General features: G+C 33.8%; 1 protein-coding gene across 4 annotated transcripts; it reads left to right on the plus strand.

Annotated features, from left to right (window-relative positions):
* The first annotated feature begins 2642 nt into the window (after positions 1-2642).
* On the plus strand, positions 2643-17256 carry LOC115699355 (protein PHYLLO, chloroplastic). 4 transcript variants are annotated; one of them, XM_030626710.2, is made up of 28 exons: positions 2643-2936; positions 3028-3243; positions 3514-3731; positions 4568-4685; positions 4839-4955; positions 5286-5387; positions 6402-6461; positions 6624-6692; positions 7228-7335; positions 7402-7596; positions 7805-7903; positions 8350-8916; positions 9218-9442; positions 9712-10011; positions 10206-10273; positions 10516-10674; positions 11331-11456; positions 11539-11667; positions 11762-11879; positions 12545-12700; positions 12812-13051; positions 13499-13666; positions 13999-14142; positions 14742-15212; positions 15446-15745; positions 15877-16034; positions 16188-16298; positions 16666-17256. In XM_030626710.2, the coding sequence occupies exons 1-28, from the start codon at positions 2787-2789 to the stop codon at positions 16943-16945; spliced, it is 5172 nt and encodes a 1723-aa protein (XP_030482570.2). In that variant the 5' UTR covers positions 2643-2786; the 3' UTR covers positions 16946-17256. The 4 variants fall into 4 exon arrangements, with proteins under 4 accessions (XP_030482570.2, XP_030482571.2, XP_030482572.2 ...); XM_030626711.2 differs by having other exon boundaries at positions 7231-7335; XM_030626712.2 differs by lacking the exons at positions 2643-2936; positions 3028-3243; positions 3514-3731; ... (1 more) ...; positions 4839-4955; positions 5286-5387 and having other exon boundaries at positions 6407-6478.
* The last annotated feature ends 3678 nt before the right edge of the window (positions 17257-20934 follow it).

Consider the following 20934-nt stretch of genomic DNA (forward strand, 5'->3'; position numbering starts at 1 on the left):
GTGCCTATGATTGATGTGTTTATGTGAGAAACACAAAAGGACCAGTGTTCTTGCTGCTATATGCCGATGACATGCTAATAGCAAGCAAGAGTAACACTGAAATTGACAAAATAAAGAAATTGTTGAGCAAAGAATTTGCTATGAAAGATCTGGGGGCAGCAAGGAAGATTCTTGGAATTGAAATAGTCAGAGATAGAACCAAAAGAAGAATCAAATTAACTCAGCAAGGATACACTTCAAAGATTTCATCTAAGTTTGGATTTGCTGATTTAAAACCAGTCTGCACCCCAATCAGTCAACAATTCAGATTGACAAGTGATCAATCTCCATGCACAGAGGAAGAAGAAAATTACATGGAAAAAGTTCCATACACAAGTGTAGTGGGAAGCATCATGTATTTGATGGTCTGCACAAGACCTGATCTCTGTCATGCAGTTAGTGTAGTTAGCAGGTTTATGGGAAAACCTGGTATTGAACATTGGAAAGCTGTCAAATGGATCATGAGATATTTAAAGGGTACTTCTGAGGTAGGACTTGTCTATGGACCAAATACTGAAAACACAGGTGTTGTGGGGTTTGTAGACTCTGATTTTGCTGGTGATATGGACTCCAGGAAGTCTCAAACTGGTTATGTATTCCAAATGAACAATAACACAGTTAGCTGGAAGGCAAATCTTCAGTCTATAGTTGCTCTCTCAACAACTGAAGCTGAGTATATAGCATGTACTGAGGCAGTCAAGGAAGCTTTATGGATGAAAGGCATCACCAGGGAATTGGGAATTCAACATGAAACTGTTGAGATCTTCTGTGACAGTCAGAGTGCTCTACATCTCAGCAAGAATCAAGTGTTTCATGAACGAACCAAACACATTGATGTGAGGTTCCATTTCATTCGAAACACCATATCAGATGGAAAAGTCAAGCTTCTAAAGGTCCATACCAAAGACAATCCATCTGACATGCTTACAAAAGCTTTACCAAGAGACAAATTTCAGCATTGTCTCAATCTGTTGCAGATCTCGAATTGAAGTGTTCAGGATCTGCTATGCTTTCTAAAGGTGTTAAACTACTACATACAATTGAAGCCAAGGTGGAGAATTGTAGATATATTGGTGTTGACTTCACATTGTATTAGTTTTACATTTTGTACTGTTTTTCTGGTTTTTACTGTAGTGACAGTTAAGTTAGTTACTCTAACTAACTTAACTGTCACACTTAGTCTAAGCCTACTCTACCCTATCCAAAGATACCTATAAATAGGTTAATACTTGTACAATGTAAACATGTTATGAAACACACTTTCTCATCAATAAAGAAAGCATTCATTCATTCCTTGTTAAGATAACAAGTACTGTTCTTGTGTGTTTATGGCACTACTGCCATGAAACTGGTTTTCGATTGTCAACAGGAGTAGAGAGAGATCATAGTTACTGGATTCAAATCCAACAATATAGAATACGAACACTCTTTAAAATTAATTGAATTCAATTCGTATAATTCTCTGTAGGGAATGATGAACAATAAATACATGTCTCATGTATTTAAATAACATTAGTCATGTTTATTGTTATTCTTATACTTTGATGTTTCAATGCAATTTTCTTAACATTATTTTTAGGTATTCAAAATCCACTATAAAATTGCATCAATAATAATCATTTTTAATAATTCTTTAGTTGTATTCATATAAATACTACATTTTTGACAAATAGTAAATATTTAATTTAGGAAATATTTGTCAAAATTTATATCGATAGTAGATTACTTTTCATTGTCCTCAAAGAATACAAGAACATATATATAAATATGTATTCATCTCTTTTATTATATTTCAGTCAGTTATATGATGAATATTATATTTGCATAATCTTCAAGATATATGCAAAATTATATTGAGGATGCATAATCTTCAGGATATATGCAAAATTTTATTGAGGGTGCATAATCTTCAAGATATATGCAATATTTTATCGATGATACATAATCTTTTAGATATATGTATAATTTATATAAATTTTCTCTATCATATCATAGATAAACAATAAGAAATACAATATGTATATGAATATATATATATATAAATTCAATAATAAACATATAAAAACATATACATACATATATAATCTATAGATATATAGATAAAAAAAGGGATCTTCAAATTGTTTTACTCAGATAAGTAGATTTATAAATATATATTTAGTGTATCGTGACCTTGAAACAACTCAAGAACTTCAACAAAATATTTACCTTGAAGCTTGGGTAGAGACTCGTGCTTATAACGTGTTATAAAATAATATAAAATATATAAAAAAGAAAAGAAAAAGAACATAAAAGAGAGAAAAAGAAATTGAACGAGAATTTCTTAATTGTTTATTCTAATGAGGTGAACTTTATTTATACAAAAAATGTAACTAAAAAAATGAGAAACTAAATCATTAATGTAATAAAAGAAAAATACAATCAAGCATTAACATTTACAGTGATAATTAATTTGTGGATTTGGACATCCATAAATAATATTTGATAACAGATAATACAATTTTATTTTTCTAAAACAAAAATTCTACTTCTAACTTTTGTGATTTAAAAGTTCTAAATAACAAAAATATTAACAAAGAACATGCATTACTATTCTTATTACAAATCTTTACAATTTTCATTACACTCCAACGCCAGATTAATCGTGTCCGATCCGATAATGTATAACATTATCAGCTCATCTTATTTTTCTGTTCTCCTTTCAAACTCATTCCCATTAACCTTCTCTCCCACACTCATCTTTCACCATGAGTTTGAAACCTCAAACTCTCCTCCCCAAAACAACACTCTTTCTCCCACTCCTGGAATCCCACTCCAGAAGGTCTTTCCCGAGAGCAATACCCTCTCCACTCTCACCTCTTCGGTTCCCCCACCTCCCCAACAACCTTCATTCCAAGGTGTGAGCTCATATATATAAAGTTTAAAATTTGGAATTGGGATAATAATTCTTGTACCACTGGTCTTTCTATTTTGTTTGATTCCATGTAGGTTGTCCAAGGGCTACGTTTCGATGGTCCGTTAATGGAGATTAATGACATTTTGGAAATGGAGGACGGAGAATTTGAAATAGAGACTTGCATTACGCGCACTTTGCCTCCGGCTCTGACGCTTGACCAAGGGCTTGACAGAATCAAAGAAGCTGTGGAGAAGTTAAAGCTCAATCCTCCTCCTTCTTCCACCTCTAGCGGATTCTTCAGGTTTCAGGTACAATTGCATACCTTTTTGTAGCTTAAGCTTTGTTGTGATACGACGTCGTCTTAGTTGAGAAATGTTTGTTGAATTGCATGAATGAGACTCCTTAATGAGCTCATTAGAACAATAGAATGTTTAAGAACTGTTACAACCGACAATGGTTAGTTGATTAACTAACCAAGATTGAAACAGAAAAAAATTGACTGAACTGATCCACAAACTACTCGTAACTACTAGAGTCTTCATCTGAATACTCAACATCTTTAATGTGGATTTTTGCAGGTGGCTGTGCCTCCTAGTGCAAAAGCATTGAATTGGTTTTGCTGTCAGCCAGAGTCGTCTTCTGTATTTCCTCTGTTTTTCATATCTAAGGATACGAATGAGCCGAGTTTCAAGTCTCTGGTTTTGAATGAAACTCGTGGGGTGTTTGGGATTGGTGCTGCTGTTTACTTCACGCGAAATTCTTCTGGCACCTCAGGAGAGAAGAATAGACCTAAAAGGTTTGTTTGTATCTTTGGCTTCTTATTAAGCATTGTCAGTTTCTAATATGGAAGAAATAGTCGTCTAACAAAACTATCAACATTGAACAACCAAGATTTTTTAGCATGCCAGCCCTTGAACTGGACGTGATTTGAGGAATGGTTCCTGAATTATAAAATATACTAATTAAATCCCTGAATGCATTAACCAATAGTGAATAAGCCCCTTAGGTCTAATTTTTTTGACTAATTTTTTTATGGAACACTTGAAAAGATTGCATGGCATCACCAAAATAATGCAAGAAAAGAAACATTTCCCCAATTATTATTATCCTTTTTTTTTTTTTTTTGGAATAATTTCTAACATCATTTCCCCAATTATTTGACATCATAATCTTTTTATTTCTGTCTAAAAAAGAACAAAGTGAAAAAAAGAAAACTTCTATCAAACTCTGACATCATAAATAAAAGGATGAAATCAAAATCTCCATTTATCCACTTTGGCAATGTCATGCAATCCTTTCCATAAAAATTAGTCAAAAAATCACATTTAAGGGACTTAATTGCTATTGTTTAAGAAGCTGAGGGCCTTAATTGTATTGTTTAAGTTCAGGACTAATTTGCTAAATCATGTGTAGTTCAGGTTCTATCATGGTAAGCCATAAAGTTTGATGCTTTTCACTCGGGTGTTTCTTTCTTTTCATTTTTTAACATTGATTGCAATAAGCTACATGAGACAAATTGCTATTTTATTTCATTTAATAGAAAGAGTGTCGTTCTTTCTGTATGAGATTTACATGTGGATTAGAATTTTTTGTGCAAAATAGGCTAAAGAGAGTGCATAATTTTTTTTTCAGATATATCTCAAATGAATCATCACCAATAATGGCTTATGGTTTTGTGGATTTTGATTTCAACAAAAAGTTGTCTGTCACAGAAAATCAGGCAGGATCTTATTACTTCATCATTCCTCAGGTAAACTTGCGATATTTCACTGCAACCATAGATGTTACCCCTTATTTTAGTCGTGATTCTTTATTATACTCCCATTGGGAGTTAAAGTTTGCTGCTATTGTATTTTCACTTAGCAGATTTCAGTATTGACTTTTGAGTATATTATTTATACAGATTGAGCTGGATGAGTGTGAAGGTGTTTCCATTTTATCAGCAACACTTGCGTGGTGCAACTATTCTTTATCGACATTTGAAGAAGCCCTTAATTCTTTTGACTCGTCTCTTATCCAGGTAATTTTCCCATGCTTTTGGTTACATTCTGTTGGAAGTTTTTATTATATTTTAGATTGATCAATAGTATGAAGTCATATTCAGCCAGGTTATAATATAGAAGATGCTCAATCTATCATACCTCTGTAATTTTTCAATTGTTTGGTTAAATCTTCCCCTCCAAATGAAACTGAAAACTATTCTGTGTTTGAGATGTTATAAAGTTTATATACTGACTTCTTTAGAAAAGATTATATGTGCATAATAGATTGGAAGTTACAGGAGATATTTTATATGTAGTGTAATTCAAAGGTTATCACAATATCACCTCATCTTTTAGTGATTTTTCAGGCTTATTCTCACAGTTTGCCCACAGCGGAGAAACATTACACCAGAAACTTATTATCTTCGTTGAGAAAGCTAAATGTGGATGAGGACAGAATTATTCCTATGGTAAATAAGTATACTCTATATTTCGTTTACGTTTTAGGAAAATTGATTTATTCTTACTACAATTGTAATAATAATCAGTAAGCAGTTTGGTATCAGTAAGAAGTCTAGCTCTTTTTCTTCTTCTTTTGCTTCCTTGTGCTGCTGTATTATTATATCATAATTTGGTTATAATCCTTGAACCAAATGAAAGAGATTAAATTTATTGTTGTAGTTTTAGTGCTGAACGATTTCTATGGTCCAGATTTCTGTAGCATCATCTTTTGGACAATTTTGTATGATAATGACATCCTTCATGAACTAATTCATGCTCTTGTTTTTCCCCTTCTCTTATACCAATATAAGCTTTATCCTCATCTTTGTCATTGACATACAGGGTATACATTTTCATTGGCAAAGGGATTTGATTTTAATCTTATGCATTGAACAAGCAAAATAACAAATCTCCTTTGATTTTTAGTGCTCCTAGTTATTTTCTTTTGTAGGATGATGTCAAAAAAATTGTTAGTCTTTATGTCTCCAGTCATTCTTAATAGACGTAAAAGCTTCGTAAAGACCTTGATCTTTGTCGTCCACATCTGTTTTTCCTTTTCAAAATTGCATTGTATGACATCTACAAAACTGCTTGAATTCAAATTGATTTGCATGTTATGCGTTGAATTGCAACTGTATTTTCTTTTTGCCCACTCCTTCACATGCTTTCCTTGTGCTTTATTTACATTTCTTATATTTTATTATTTTTGCAATGCGTTGACATATATCTTTCGTAGTTGCTATTGCTACTCAGTTTCATCACCCAGTTTTGCATTGTATTGTTGACATACTTTTGGTGTATTCATTCATCCATTTACACGTGCAACACACACACACACACACACACACATATTTTCCTCCTCAAATTTCATTGTTTTCTCATAAAATTGATTTCAGTGAGCATTTTCATATTATTTGACCACATTTTTCTATGATACTTCTTATTTGTTTTTCATATTCCTTTATTGAGACAATGTTTTGTAGGTTTACCTCAACACTCTTTTGCCATGTGGGAAGTATGTTGTGGATGACCTCAAAGAACTGGTATCCTCTTTTTCCTGGTAATTTTCATCGTCAATGTTTTTAACTCCAATCTATTGGAAAGAGTTTTAGTCATAACTCTCATAATTGACTATATTATCGATTAACTATTATTATTCTGTTTGTATCCCTTGCTGAAAACATCTTGGTTTCCACACATTACAGAGGGAAGCTCAATCTTCCAGGCAGTTCTGTGTTAGGCTTTCTGCAAGCATTGTTGTTTCCAATAACATGGTATGATACTTTGATCTTAGTGAAATTAAAAGGGAATGTTTTACATAAAATTGTTTTTCTTCAAAGTAAGGAGTATGTTATATAGATAGCTTAGCAGAGTTTCTCTATGCCTGCCTCGGGAATATTGATGCGCATGAGGTTTTACGTTGACGTGGAAAAAATGGTTCTGCATTTGGTTTATTTGGGATGCCTTGCTTCTCACATGTAAGGGGTAATTAAATAAGAGAAAAGACATATTTAATTCTGACTGTGAAAGATAAATAAGATTATTTTTGTAATGTGGAGAGTACAAAAGTTGGTGAGGCAAGTATCTTTTAAGGGAGTGGAGGTCTGAAAGGGTAACAGAATCATTCATTACACACATTCACCCGTAAAATGATTTTGTGAGGATTTGCTCGAGGAATTCTGGTATAATTCCTCTATTAAGTAGCATCCTTTTGATTTATACTGCTGTAGAATATATTGATATTTTAGAACAATAGTGTCAGGTGAAACATATAAGTAAAGATGTTTGGATTTTGTTTCTTTCTACTAGCAGCTGGATCAAAATAGCGGACTCAGCTACTCATTGCAAGATTGTGCCAATATAAACACTGTTTGGGCATCACTTATAATTGAGGAATGTTCTCGTCTTGGTTTGATGGTGAGATTAGTATTTCTTGACGGGTCAAATTTTTCTAGTACGTGAATTTGATTTATTTCATTTTAGTATTTTTGTGTAGCCCCTGGATCAAGATCATCTCCCCTTGCTATTGCTGCTTCAACTCATCCACGCATTACCTGTGTTGTGTGTTATGATGAGCGGTCACTTGCATTTCATGCTGTTGGTTATTCCAGAGGATCTCGTAAACCAGCAGTGGTCATAACATCATCTGGGACTGCAGTTTCAAATCTTCTTCCAGCGGTGAGTAAATATTCATGCTCTATTTAACTCTGTAAATTCATGGTTTTGGTACTGTCCTGGTCCTCTGACTCTAGTGACCATAAAGTTCCATCACCTTTAACTTCCATACAGCCTTCATACATTCTTCAAATAGAAGATGCTGCATATCACCAGTGATGGTTGTTTGCTTAAATTGTTTTGCTCTGATACAAAATTCTATAATGTTCAGGTTGTTGAGGCTTCTCAAGATTTTGTATCTCTTCTATTGCTCACAGCTGATCGCCCTACTGAGCTACAGGATGCTGGGGCAAACCAATCAATAAATCAGGTTTTACAGATAATTATTTCATCCACGGGCATAGCCATTGGTTTTATAAATGGAAACAGGAAATTGCTATTTTATTGTTTAATCATGGGATTATATCTAGAAGTGGTCCCACTTGAAATGATCATCTAAGAAGTTAGCATTGTCGCCTAACTAAAATGCACCTAATATCCTCCTTAACACAATTTTTTTTTCTTGTGTTCCTAAAGCTAAAGAACTGGGATGTCAGAAATCTTCTTTCTCAAAAACTTAAGCTAAATAGAAAGTTACATTTGTATTTAGGTAAAGAAACCACCGCATTATACCATGATTGATCTTATATCGTAAAAGGAGAGGAAAAACTAGATAAAAAAGAAAAAGAAAAATAGGACATGTATAGAGGATGTGTAGTAATGAGATTACAAAATTATGATTCCTTCCTAAATTCACTTTTTGATTTGGAAAACCAGATAAATCATTTTGGTTCTTTTGTGAGATTCTTCTTCAACCTTCCTGCACCCACCGATTGTATTCCTGCTAGAATGGTTCTTACGACAGTTGATTCTGCTGTACACTGGGCAACTTCTTCACCTTGTGGCCCTGTTCATATTAATTGTCCTTTCAGGGAGCCACTAGAAAATAGTCCTAGCAAATGGATGTCAAGCTGTTTAAAAGGATTAGATTTCTGGATCAGTAGTGCTGAACCATTTACCAAGTATTTTGATGTACAATGTGCTCATGCATGTAATATTAGCCCTCATGACATGTCAGAGGTTGTAAATGCAATTCAAAAAGTAAACCAAGGGATTCTAATTATTGGTGGGATTCATACTGTGGATGAGATGTGGGCGGTTCTTCTCTTGGCTAAACACCTTTCATGGCCTGTTGTAGCTGATATTTTGTCAGGGTTACGGTTGAGAAAACTTTTGACATCTTTTCCTGAAATTAAACCTAACATATTATTCATTGATCATCTTGACCATTCTTTGTTATCAGATGCCGTTAATGACTGGATGCATGTTGATGTGATTATTCAGGTATATCATCTTCTTGATACTCTGGGTTTTTTTTTTTTTTTTTTTTTGGTAATCACTGTCAAAAATGCATAGTCCAAAAATTGACTCATTTAATAATAAAAAATTAATACACCCGCATCTCTTTACCCTGCAGAAAATAGAACACATTATAGTCCACATATGAGTAATCTTTTAAAGCCATTCTATATATATAAATCTTAGAATAGGCTTCTTTGTGGTTCATAGATGTTATGGTAGTTGCATATTATTTATTTATTTTTCTGTGTTGATTAACTGCCTTCTTAACATGTATCATGATCAGATTGGGAGTAGGATTACAAGCAAGCGTGTTTCAAAGATGTTAGAGAACTGCTCTCCTTGCTCATATATCATGGTGGACAATCATCCATTCCGCTATGATCCTTCTCATATTGTAACACATAGGATACAAAGTAGCATTATCAAGTTTGCTAATTATATAATGCAAGTTGAATTTCTGCAAAAGAGAAACAAATGGAGCTCTTATCTACACACAGTGAATCTGATGGTAATCACCTAAGCTGTACACACTACTGGGTTTGTTTTATTCTTTTTGGTTTGATATAATATCCTGGTTCATCAGTTCCTTCTGGACATAAGTTTGAGACATATAATGTAAAAGTTAAAACTCTACGGTCCTTTTCTTCCAACATGTTCTTTCTAAAAAGATTAGAAACGTTAAAAGTGGAGATCACAATGTAAAATTCTATACAAATGTAAGCTATTCTTTTGGGGATTATATATGTTCCTTCGTAAGTTCTTTTCCCTATTTTGTAGGTAGCCAGGGAGTTGTCATTTCAAATCTCTGCTGAGTACTCCTTGACTGAGCCTCAAGTTGCACAAGTAATTTCATCAGAACTTTCTAGTGATACAGCTCTTTTCATCGGAAATAGCATGGCAATACGTGATGCAGACATGTATGGTCATGGCTGGTCAAGTTGTGACAGCACTTCAGCTATGGTTTTAAACTCTGGCGCACTTTGTCAATTGGTTTGGGTTGTTGGGAACAGAGGAGCAAGTGGTATTGATGGGTTGGTCAGTACAGCTGTTGGCTTTGCAGTAGGATGCAACAAACGGGTAAGTTCCTTGTGTATCGTATTTGTAGAATGAATGTCATGACTGTGTAGGGCACTGATTACTGGAATTAGGGTGTCCAACCCATTGCTACCTTAGTGGAGAATGATAATGAGAAAATTATCTGGGAAATCAGTTAGTTGTTATTACATGGCTTCTTTATAGACAGCGTTTCATATTTCTGTGTTATTGTTCAGGTCATTTGTGTAATTGGAGATGTTTCTTTTCTTCATGATACCAATGGCTTGGCACTTTTGAAGCAAAGGTAGTTATCTTGATTCTTATCTGTGTTATTGTAATTTATGTTTTGATAAATTTCCCTTTTAACCTCTTATTATCTTCTATATATTGAAATGAAAATGTGACTTTGTAAAGTTTTCATCATTATATTTATCCTTTAATTTTGTTATCCATTCGATGTTCAACTTATTTATAGTGCATCTATCCATTAATAAGAAATTCAACATACTATCTTGTAAATTCAATAATAATTTACAATGTATGCAGGACATCACGGAAACCAATGACGGTGCTAGTGAATAACAATCATGGAGGTGCGATTTTCAGCCTTCTTCCAATTGCTGAAAGAACTGAAGAAAGAATACTAAATCAATATTTCTACACTTCTCATGACATTTCAATCCGTGGACTGTGTATGGCACATGGGTAAAATCTTTTATGACTAGTTAATAAGTGAACTTGTACAACATGCATCCCAATTGTAGGAACTTTCATTTTATTTCTATTTTGTTCCCCTGTTTATCTTTTTTCCCTTAAAGTTATTGAGCAGACATACATCATTTTATGATTGTATTTGGGATGAAGGTTTGCGGAAAGTATTTGCAGTTGTACATTTCTGCGAAAGCATATTTGAGTTGAATACATGACTGGATTAAAATATAGCTTGTACCAAGTGATCATATTTTGATCGTGGATTCCACTTAAAATGGAAGATCAATAGACATACTAGTTTTGATGTGCCTATAGACTTAATTGCATGATTATTTTTCCGCCACATGGGGCTAGCTCAATTGGATGGGAATGTTGTGTGTTTGGGAAGTGTAAGGGGTTCTAATCCCTGTTGTATCATAAAATGAAAAAAAAAAAGAAAGAAAGAAAGAAAGAAAGAAAAACAATCGGATGATTATTTTTCTACTGTACTGAAACTATGCTGCATGATGTAGAGTTTACAAAATCAAAAAAAAAAAAAAAAAAACTATGCTGCATGTTTTTATTAACAACCTAATCTTGGTTCCCACTTGTGTATATTTGTGAGTTGAAAAGTATTTACTTTTTAACTTAAAAATATGTTGACTGCATAGTGTGAAGCATGTGGAAGTACAGACAAAGGCCGACCTTCATGATGCATTAGTCCGATCTAAACACCAAGAGCTGGATTGTGTTATTGAGGTTGTGAGCTCTATTGATTCCAATGCTACCTTTCACAGGTTGTTACCTTATGTTGCTCTTCAATACAAGTCAGTTGTGAGCTTATTAACTTATTTTTGTCATTTCTGCTTCTCATGTAAGTATTTTGAGAAAGTTTGCTCGTCAAGCGGCAGATCGTGCTTTAAGATTCCTTCTAAGGCTTCCTGTTGAAGATTCTTTTTCAGACTTTTTTTGTTGCAAAGTCCAATCTATCAAGTACTCAATATATAGGTGATTTTGATTCCTTGTTTCAACTTCGTTTTATTTTATAAAATAACTTACAAAGGCAAAACAGATTTAATTGTTTCTGTTCTCTTTGTGACAGAATACCATTATGTGCACCACCTACTATGAGTACTGTTGATCACAGCAGCACAAGCTTCTATAGAGAAGGGTTTATCATATCTTTGTCTCTTGAAGATGGATCGGTTGGATTTGGTGAGGTTAGTGTTGGTTGACTGTAACTCCCCCTATATGGAGCAGAGTATGGTCCTGTTTGGCTAAGTTTTTACTTTTGCTTATAGCTAAAAGTATAAGATAAGTATAAGCTTGGACTTATTTTTACCGTTTGAATAACTATTGTATGGATCTTTTTTTAATGAAAAGTGTTTTTCAAAGTGCTTGGATATCATTAAAAAAAAATCTTTTGTGAGTAAATTAGGAATTATGTAAATTATTTTAATTTAAAAATAGCTTCTCAAAAATCTTTTTGAGAGAAGCTAAAAATTTTAGCTTCTTCCATAAAGACTTAAATTAAAAAAGGACTTTTGATTTTTTATCCAAACACCCTAGAAGGATTTTTTTAATTCTAAAAGCTAAAAAAGAGCTTATAGAAGTTAAGCCAAACAGAGTCTATTTGATGTCAGTTAGCTTCTCAAGTTAATTGTATGTTCTACAGTGTTGCTGAAAAATTTAGTCTTGTAGTGATGCTTGCTTGATCTTGTTACATTTCTCTGTCCAACTTTTCTTCATCATGTCATTTATCTTTGGCTCATTGTTTATTCCTACTACTGTTGCACGTCAACCTCCCGCACAAAAGTATAAGAAGATATAACTAGAGGAAATCGAGAGTCTCGATCATCTAATCATTTATTTGTCTTGTAAACAGGTTTCTCCATTTAATGTCAGCAATGCAAACTTGCTAGAAGTGGAAGAACAACTGAGGTTTCTTCTTCACAAAATGAAAGAGACTGAAATTAGTTGTTTCCTTCCTCTGCTTAAGGGTTCATTTTCCTCTTGGATATGGACCCACTTGGGAATCCTGGTAGATTGAATTATTTTTGTAATGTATCATCATATGCTTGATTAATAATATTGAAAGAAGAGGAGCTAAATATATGCTCACATAAATTCTTCTATTTTGAATTTTGTGCAGCCATCATCTCTCTTCCCAAGTGTTAGATGTGGTTTGGAAATGGCTATTCTCAATGCCTTAGCTGCAAGACAAGGTCTCGATCTTTTAAGTTTACTCCATGCTCAAAATATTGAAGCTATACCTAAAAGATCATCAAATGTGAAAATTTGTGGTCTTGTTGATTCCAGTGGAACACCCACTGAGGTTGCTAATATTGTTGCCAAACTTGTAGAAGAAGGTTTTGGTGCAATAAAGCTGAAGGTCAGTTTGTTTAAAATCCAATTCAGTTCTTAAAAGAATTAGAGAATAGGTATTTATTGATATCAAAGAAAGAATTACAAAGTTCCAAACTTTTTGAGACAGCTGGTATCTACGTAGAGTAATCTTTTACTCTAAATAATTCACACAAAATTCCACATCCTCATAAGACTCTATCTTAGAATTTATAGGCTAGACTAATAAAGACTCCTAACTAGCCAGCCAATAGCAATCTAGTATTAGACATACTTAAACAATCATCTCAGCCACTAATGACTTGACAAATTGGCCTCTAAACCCTAAAATGCTAATGAATTGTATTATTGAGACTAATATCAAGGCGTAGCACTATAATATGTGCCGACACCTTTGGCTATATGAATAAAGAGAATTGATTCTGCAGGAATTATTAGTAGGCTTCTCAGTTATCATACTTCAATTGGTGACCAGGTAGCTCGCCAGAGAAGTCCCTTACACGATGCTGAAGTAATACAAGAAGTAAGAAAGAAGATTGGATACGAAATTGAACTCCGTGTAGATGCCAATCGAAACTGGACCTATGCAGAAGCTACAGAGTTTGGCTCCTTAGTGAAGGAATGTGATCTGCAGTATATTGAGGTAGAGTTTATGGATTGTTACTAAATTTACTATATGAGTCCAGGTTAAGCATTATAATAATGTAATTTATTGTAGAATCTATTCTATTACGGGTCGTGATCCGTGATTTGGTATAGATTATTCAGTTTGTACATCTTCTGCCTACATTTGATTTAGGAGTATATACATCGAATTCCAGGTAATGAATGAGAATAATGGGTACCTCTTTTTGTACTATTTGCAGCTTTCATTTTGTGTCATACATTGCCTTATTCAATTTGCTCTAGTTCTGCTGTAATTCAACAACCTACCTGTAAATGTATGTAACTAGGCTTGAGTTTCATGTGTTTTAGGAACCTGTTCAGAATGAGGCTGATATTATCAAGTTTTGTGAAGAAAGTGGGTTACCTGTGGCACTGGATGAAACTATTGATTGTCTTCAAGAAAATCCACTTAATGTATTAATGAAGTATACTCATCCAGGAATAGTTGCTATTGTAAGTGTTTGTTCCTTTTAATTAGTACAATTTATTGATGTAAACATTGTTTAGGGTCAATTAGCTTATCGTTCTTCTTGTGAAGAAACTAAGGGATTGCATATTTCTCATTCAAAGTGCATTGCCACTTGGGTAAGTCACATCTAAAAGGTTTTTTAGGCAATCAGATACAGAATTTTTCTAATTGTATGACCAATTGGTGCTTGACTCATTCTGTAGTTTCTCTTATTAATAATATAATTTATACAATATGTAGTTTCTTCATGTTATATTATTGATAATTTTTGAAGGAGGCATATTATAATATTTATCTGTTTTGTACATTTCGGAACATGTACCTATTGATTTAAATTATGCCATGCTTGTCCTTACTAGGGGTTTGGTACTGTGTTCCTTCTTTATCACTTTAGTTTTAGTTATCTATAGTTACCACCTCTTATAGGGATAGAAGAATCAACGAAATGTGCAAGAATCACTAGAAACCGCATAATCATCAAATGCAGTTTACATTCTGGAGAAATATTGTTGCAAAATATTATATTTCTTAGGAAATGTTGTCAGTTTCTTATAGTATTTTACTTTCCGTTTGGTTATTTCAGGTTATTAAACCAAGTGTTGTTGGTGGCTTTGAGAATACAGAATCGCTTGCCCAGTGGGCCCACAAGCATGGGAAAATGGCTGTTCTAAGTGCTACGTATGAAAGTGGCCTAGGCTTGTCAGCATATATCCATTTATCCTGTTATCTTGATCTGAATTATGGGGAGGTAAGCAGACTTATGAATATGAATACAGGCAAAACAGGTCCATCTGTATTCCATGGTCTAGGAACTTACCGATGGCTTAAAGAAGACGTGGCTACAGGTCCTCTCAAGATAAGTTGCAATCAACACAGCGGCTTTGTAGAGGCATCTATTGCAGATGCTAATCAACTTCTGCAATCATTTCAGATTAATCATAACATAATTTGTAGAGAATATACAGGAGAGGAAGTTCGTAGTTACCTACTTCCCGTGGATGTAAATGGTATCTCTTATTGTATACAGGTTCAAGAGATTGGAGAATCATCTCATGTTAGTAAAACCGATACACTTTTTAATAGTCTTATTGTGTGTTGCCTGTGTCCACTTGTTATGTTTATTCAGAAGATCATGTATTGCATGTTAATCTACCTTGTAATTTTTAGGGGTATTGTGAAACTCCTATTCGCTACCATTACTATGTTTCAGGATCTTTTTTTGAGTTTAATCTATTGGTGGTGCTGCTGCTATATTGGGTCCCTCTAAGAAAATTAAAATTGCTGCAGGATAACATACTTATTTTCCTTCATGGATTTCTTGGAACCAGTGAAGACTGGATAGCTATCATGAAGGCTGTTTCCAGAGGAGCAAGATGTATTTCAATTAACCTTCCTGGGCATGGGGGAACACAAATACAATATCTTGGTGATAAGGATACCATACTGAGAACAAGGTTATCAATTGAGGTAGTTGCAGATGTAGTACATACAGTGATTAACCATATTACACCAGAGAAAGTAACTGTTGTAGGATACTCAATGGGAGCCAGGATAGCATTGTATATGGCCCTTAGGTTTACAGAAAAGGTAACTAGATAATTTAATGAAATTAATTGTTTTTGTTACAGTAGAGATATTGATAAGTTTGAAGATAGTCACAGCAATTCATGTTTCACTTAAATTTACATTGTTAACAAAAGCTGACGTTTATTGTGAAGGTGAATGGAGCTGTTGTAATATCTGGAAGCCCTGGAATGAAAAATGAAGCAGCAAGAAAAGTTCGTAGAGCCATAGATGATTCTCGAGCACAATCCCTTGTTTCTAATGGTTTAGATATCTTTCTGGAGACCTGGTATACTGGACAACTATGGAACAGGTAATCCATTGTTTTTGTTTTGTTTTTTTTTTTTTTTCATTTTTCTTTTTACCTACTTGGTTGTTCTGCTCCTACATTTTAAAATTTTGTACAATGTAAAAAGTTTGTTCTTGTTAGTAAACACATTATGATAGTGTGTATTGAATTGGACAGTTTAAGAGAACATCCCAAATTTAACCAGATAGTAAGTAGCCGCCGGAATAGCCATGAAGACGTTCTTAATCTTGCAAAAGTTCTGTCTAATTCAAGCATTGGGAGGCAACTGTAAGTGTACTTCTTTTTCAGTGTCTTCATTAAAGCTTCATTCCTTTCTTTTGCTTGCTGAGTCGAGATCCTAGTTTCAAAAATAAAAATAAAATAAATAGTATTTTTTCTCAAAGAAATTGAAACCTGTTGTAACTCAATTCTGTTTGTCAATGTCACTTCCGCAATTTTCTCATTTATGCTGATCCCTTGAGCTGAATCAAGCCCTCCAATTCTAAAACCAGACTTCTCAGGCCAACAATCCTGTTAATCTGTACTACTAATCATATTAAGACCTTTTAATTGGCTTCCCTTACCAACTTAAAAAAAACAATATATACAGAAAAGTGTGACAAATAAAATTAACATGTGTTTATTTGCATAACAGGCCTTTGTGGGATGACTTGAACCGCATCAAAACGCCCCTTTTGATCGTTGTTGGAGAAAAAGATGAGAAATTCAAGAAAATAGCTCAAGATATGTGCATAGCTATTGATGGCAGTAAGAAAAGTGGTGACGACAACCTGACTGATGATAATGTTATGTGCGAAATGGTTGAGATATCTAATTGTGGGCATGCAGTTCACCTAGAGAATCCTCTCCCTCTCATCAGTGCATTAGGGCGATTCTTGCAAAGACTTGATCGATACCGTTCAAGTTCAAACTGAAATGATTGTTCCTAGGCCTCCGATCGAATCATATTTTCATTTAATGATTTTTAACAAATACATTAAACTTTGCCCGAAAAAGAATGTACGATATTATTTAATGAATAGTAATACTTACTATAATAGGTAGGGGTGGTTATATTTACCGGTCGGTGAGGGTAAGATAAGATCTATTCGACTACCAAATGTCCCTTCAACTCCCTACGAATAACATTAAAATATTAGAAGGGAAGTTTAAGTATCTATGCTTAAAAGTAGCACAAAAAAAAAAAAAAGAGCATTACTATTAGGCACTAGTAGTGCCTACCACCTTTTCGACATGTCGCGTTGCGATTGGTTAGCGATACTCTTTAAAAGTTATTATATTAAATTATATGGGACCCGATACTTAATTAGACCAATACGATATTGACATATAGAAGGGCGTTAGACATTACTGGTGCCCTTTAGCATTTCTCCTAAAAAAAAATGCTCAAGTTAAACTACGCTTAAAAGTACCACATAAAAAAATGCACAAGCTAAAAAATTGAGAACTTTCCAAATTATGAAATTTTTTAAATGAAACTTGAACCATAATATTCCAGTATAACTTTTACTCTACTTTTCGTTCTCATTTTCTTTTTCTTTCTCACTCCTATACTCAAAAAGTTTTACCTCAATTTTATCCCTTCAACTTCCTACAAATATATTTTGGCGTGTGATGCTCCCTCCCTCTTCCCATGGCTAGGAAGAAGAAGATAGTATCGAAGCTTCTAAAGAAGATCGTAGCTGATTCAATCGAGCTCCCCTTGATCCAAGAAGATGATCCTGAGCTAGTTCAAGTGGAATGTTGAAAATTATTTTACCAGGATCTTAGATCTACTCACAAGTATGTTGATTAACACTCTAAATATGAACTTCTAAAACGATTATAACATTAAACACATATAAAGTATGAGAAACCTTACATTGGGTGCATCGGAATAATATGTCTCCTTCCGTTCAGATCTCTAACCCTTGTATTCTTTCTGTCGTAGAGTATTATCAAGATCTGAACCTGGATCATTTCTCTCCTTCCTTTAATGCTGAAACTCCTTCTTGTTGAATGTCTTTCTTCACGATCTTCTTCACTATGATTGAGGTACTACTTGCTGTGTGTGGGCACTACTATATCACTAAAAGGTTCGAAAATTATTCAAGGAAGAAGAAGAGGTGAAGGTGGCGGCTAGGTATAGAGAGAGAAGGCTCAGGTTTTCTCTGAAGGAAACAAGATGTGAAAGTCTATTTTTCCTAAAGCCATCACTATCTATTTATAGCATGCCACATAGGGTTAGGTTTGAATTATTTGGCATTAAAATAATGAAAATATCAGATGATAAACCCTACAAAGGTGGTCGGCCATGGCATATTGGATTTGGGCCTCACTTTTGCAATTTTGCTGTTTTATCATTTCTCCATCTCATTTTCTCAAAAACGTCAATTTTCAAATTCAACCATTTAAATGCTAATTCTAACTATTTAATAACTATAAATAATTATTAAATAATATTGTCATTTATCATATTTATTAATTGGACCATACAAAGTACCTTAATTAACAAATATGCCCTAAAACCTCTTTCTTTACAATTTCGCCCTTACTTAGTGAAAAATTCACAAATAGACATAGTCTAATTTGAGAATTATAATTGATTAGTCAAAACAATTTAAATGAGTCTTACAAGTAATATTGTCTCAACTAGTGGGGGGGACCATGGGTCTATATATCCGAGCTTCCAATAAGCAGATCAAGAATTTAGAATCTAAATTCACTGACTTATTAATTCTTCGTTGAATCCACGCATAGAACTTAGAATTGCACTCTCAGAATATAGAACGCTCTATATGTTCCACCATATAGACACGTCATTAGTTATCCATTGTTATAATCCTAATTTGATCAATGATCCTCTATATAGATGATCTACACTGTAAAGGGATTAAATTACTGTGACACCCTACATTGTATTTTATCCTTAAAACACTTAACCCCGTATAAATGATATTTCAGCTATGTGAAATGAGTACTCCACCATTTATTTTCGTTTGGTCAAGCTCGAAGGAAATCATCCTTTACTTTCTATTCGCCAGATAGAAGCTATAGATTTCATATTTATGTTAGCGCTCCCACTCAATTGCACTACCGTGTTCCCAAAATGTACGTATCACCCTGACCCAAAAGTAGGCTTAACTAACAAATCAAAGAACACGAATAACACTCTTGAGATTGAGCCTAATCATATCAGGATTGAGATCATTTGATCTAGGATCAACTAGGCGATATTGACTTGAATAGATATTACGGTAAGTTTAATAAATCTATGTCAAAGTTCAATATCGGTCCCTTCCGATGCATACTCCATGCACCCAACCCAAGCTTTACTTTAACCAATGCTCTAGAAAGAATATAGTATTTTACCAAATGCAAGTAAACTCTGTTGTAGATTATCATATTAGTAAAACCCTGTGTTTGATAAATCTAGGAAACTTTATTCACATAGTCATGTTTACTTTCCACTGTGTTGACAACACAATAAACAGGATCAAGTATGTGAAAAGGGTTTCAGATGAATTTATAAATCAAATAGACAAGCAATTGATAACATGAACCAAAACATACAAATGAATGAAAAATAGTTTTGTTTCTTTATTGATATTGAATAAAATGGATTACATTGAAATGGAGTTTTATTTAGGGCATAAAACTCAACATGGAAACCTTTCAGTGAAATTGCATCTTAATTTTTAAAAATACCATCTTTTTTCTATTTTTAACATTTTTTTTAGCTTTATTAAATTAAAGCATATAAGTTTAAATAAAAAATTGCACTACATATAATATAAACTATAATTTATATTCATGTATATCTGAGTCGAGCAACACTTTGGTACACTAAAATGCACAGTCTTGCATCACAGTCGGCATGTCCGCCGATCTCATGTATATTCAAATATTCAAATCGATGGCTATGGCTGCCATGTATATTCAAATCCCATTAATTTTATTATTTCTCTTTACGTTTCAAACTCTTTACATCGTATCCTTACAAAGAAAAAAAATTCTTTACATCATATATATCTATGAAATAATAAAGTGTATTTCTTCTTATCCAAGCCAATTGAAAAAGAAAAAGAAAAAAAAACTTGGTGACTTCTTAAACAAACACAGACGTCGACGAAGGCAAATATGTAAATCAAACATATATAATTAAAGAAAGAAACAAACAATAAAATTTAAAGCTTGGCTTAAATGACTACTGTTCAGGTATCGGGTTAAAACCCAAATAAATATATACAGTATTTTAAAACCCGAACCCGACAGCCGTATTGACTATTTTTGGGTTAGACCCGACCCGACTACACGGGTTTTAAATTTTTTGGCTTTTTTCGGCAGCGGATCGGGGCGGGTGGTCGGGTGTTCGGATTTGCGGGTCTAGATGTGCAGCCCTACCTTTCACGATCTCTGTAAAGAACTTGATCTGGAAGAACAATCTGACTTAGATCTCGATGGAAATAGTACTTCCAATATTGTTCTGAATTCATTGAGTTGGGCGGAGGAGGTCGAGGAGATGAATTTTCAATCTTCAGCTAAGGACACTGGAGTAAATTTAAAGCAAATCTGGTAAGTACTCCCTCTACTCAATTGGAATTCAAAGAACCTTTGAAAGTAAGTGATCAAGTAGTTGTTCGGCTTGATATGAAAGAAATTGAGATCGAAGCTTCCTGCTGGAAAAATTCAATAGTGTGTATTGTCTTGGGGGCTAATCCTCCATTTCCCGTATTTAAAGGTTTCGTGAAGAGAATATGGGGCAACCTAGGAGTAGAAAGAATTGTTAGGATGCACTCTGGTTTCACATTAGTTAGCTTTATAGATGAAGCTACTAGAGATTTTAATACTTGAAAGAGGAGTCATCCACTTCGACAAGAAACTTGTTGTTCTTCGACCGTGGACTAGTGATATGGATGTTGTG

Source organism: Cannabis sativa, chromosome 8 (genome assembly GCF_029168945.1).
Source record: "Cannabis sativa cultivar Pink pepper isolate KNU-18-1 chromosome 8, ASM2916894v1, whole genome shotgun sequence".
Taxonomy (NCBI): Eukaryota; Viridiplantae; Streptophyta; class Magnoliopsida; order Rosales; family Cannabaceae; genus Cannabis; species Cannabis sativa.

Bases quoted from the DNA above. Each gene is read 5' to 3' on its own strand.
- LOC115699355 (XM_030626710.2), top strand. From the start codon at position 2,787: ATGAGTTTGAAACCTCAAACTCTCCTCCCCAAAACAACACTCTTTCTC. The intron at 5,388-6,401 runs GTAAATAAGTAT...AATGTTTTGTAG, and splicing joins AGGACAGAATTATTCCTATG to GTTTACCTCAACACTCTTTT. The intron at 7,904-8,349 runs GTTTTACAGATA...TTGGAAAACCAG, and splicing joins CAAACCAATCAATAAATCAG to ATAAATCATTTTGGTTCTTT.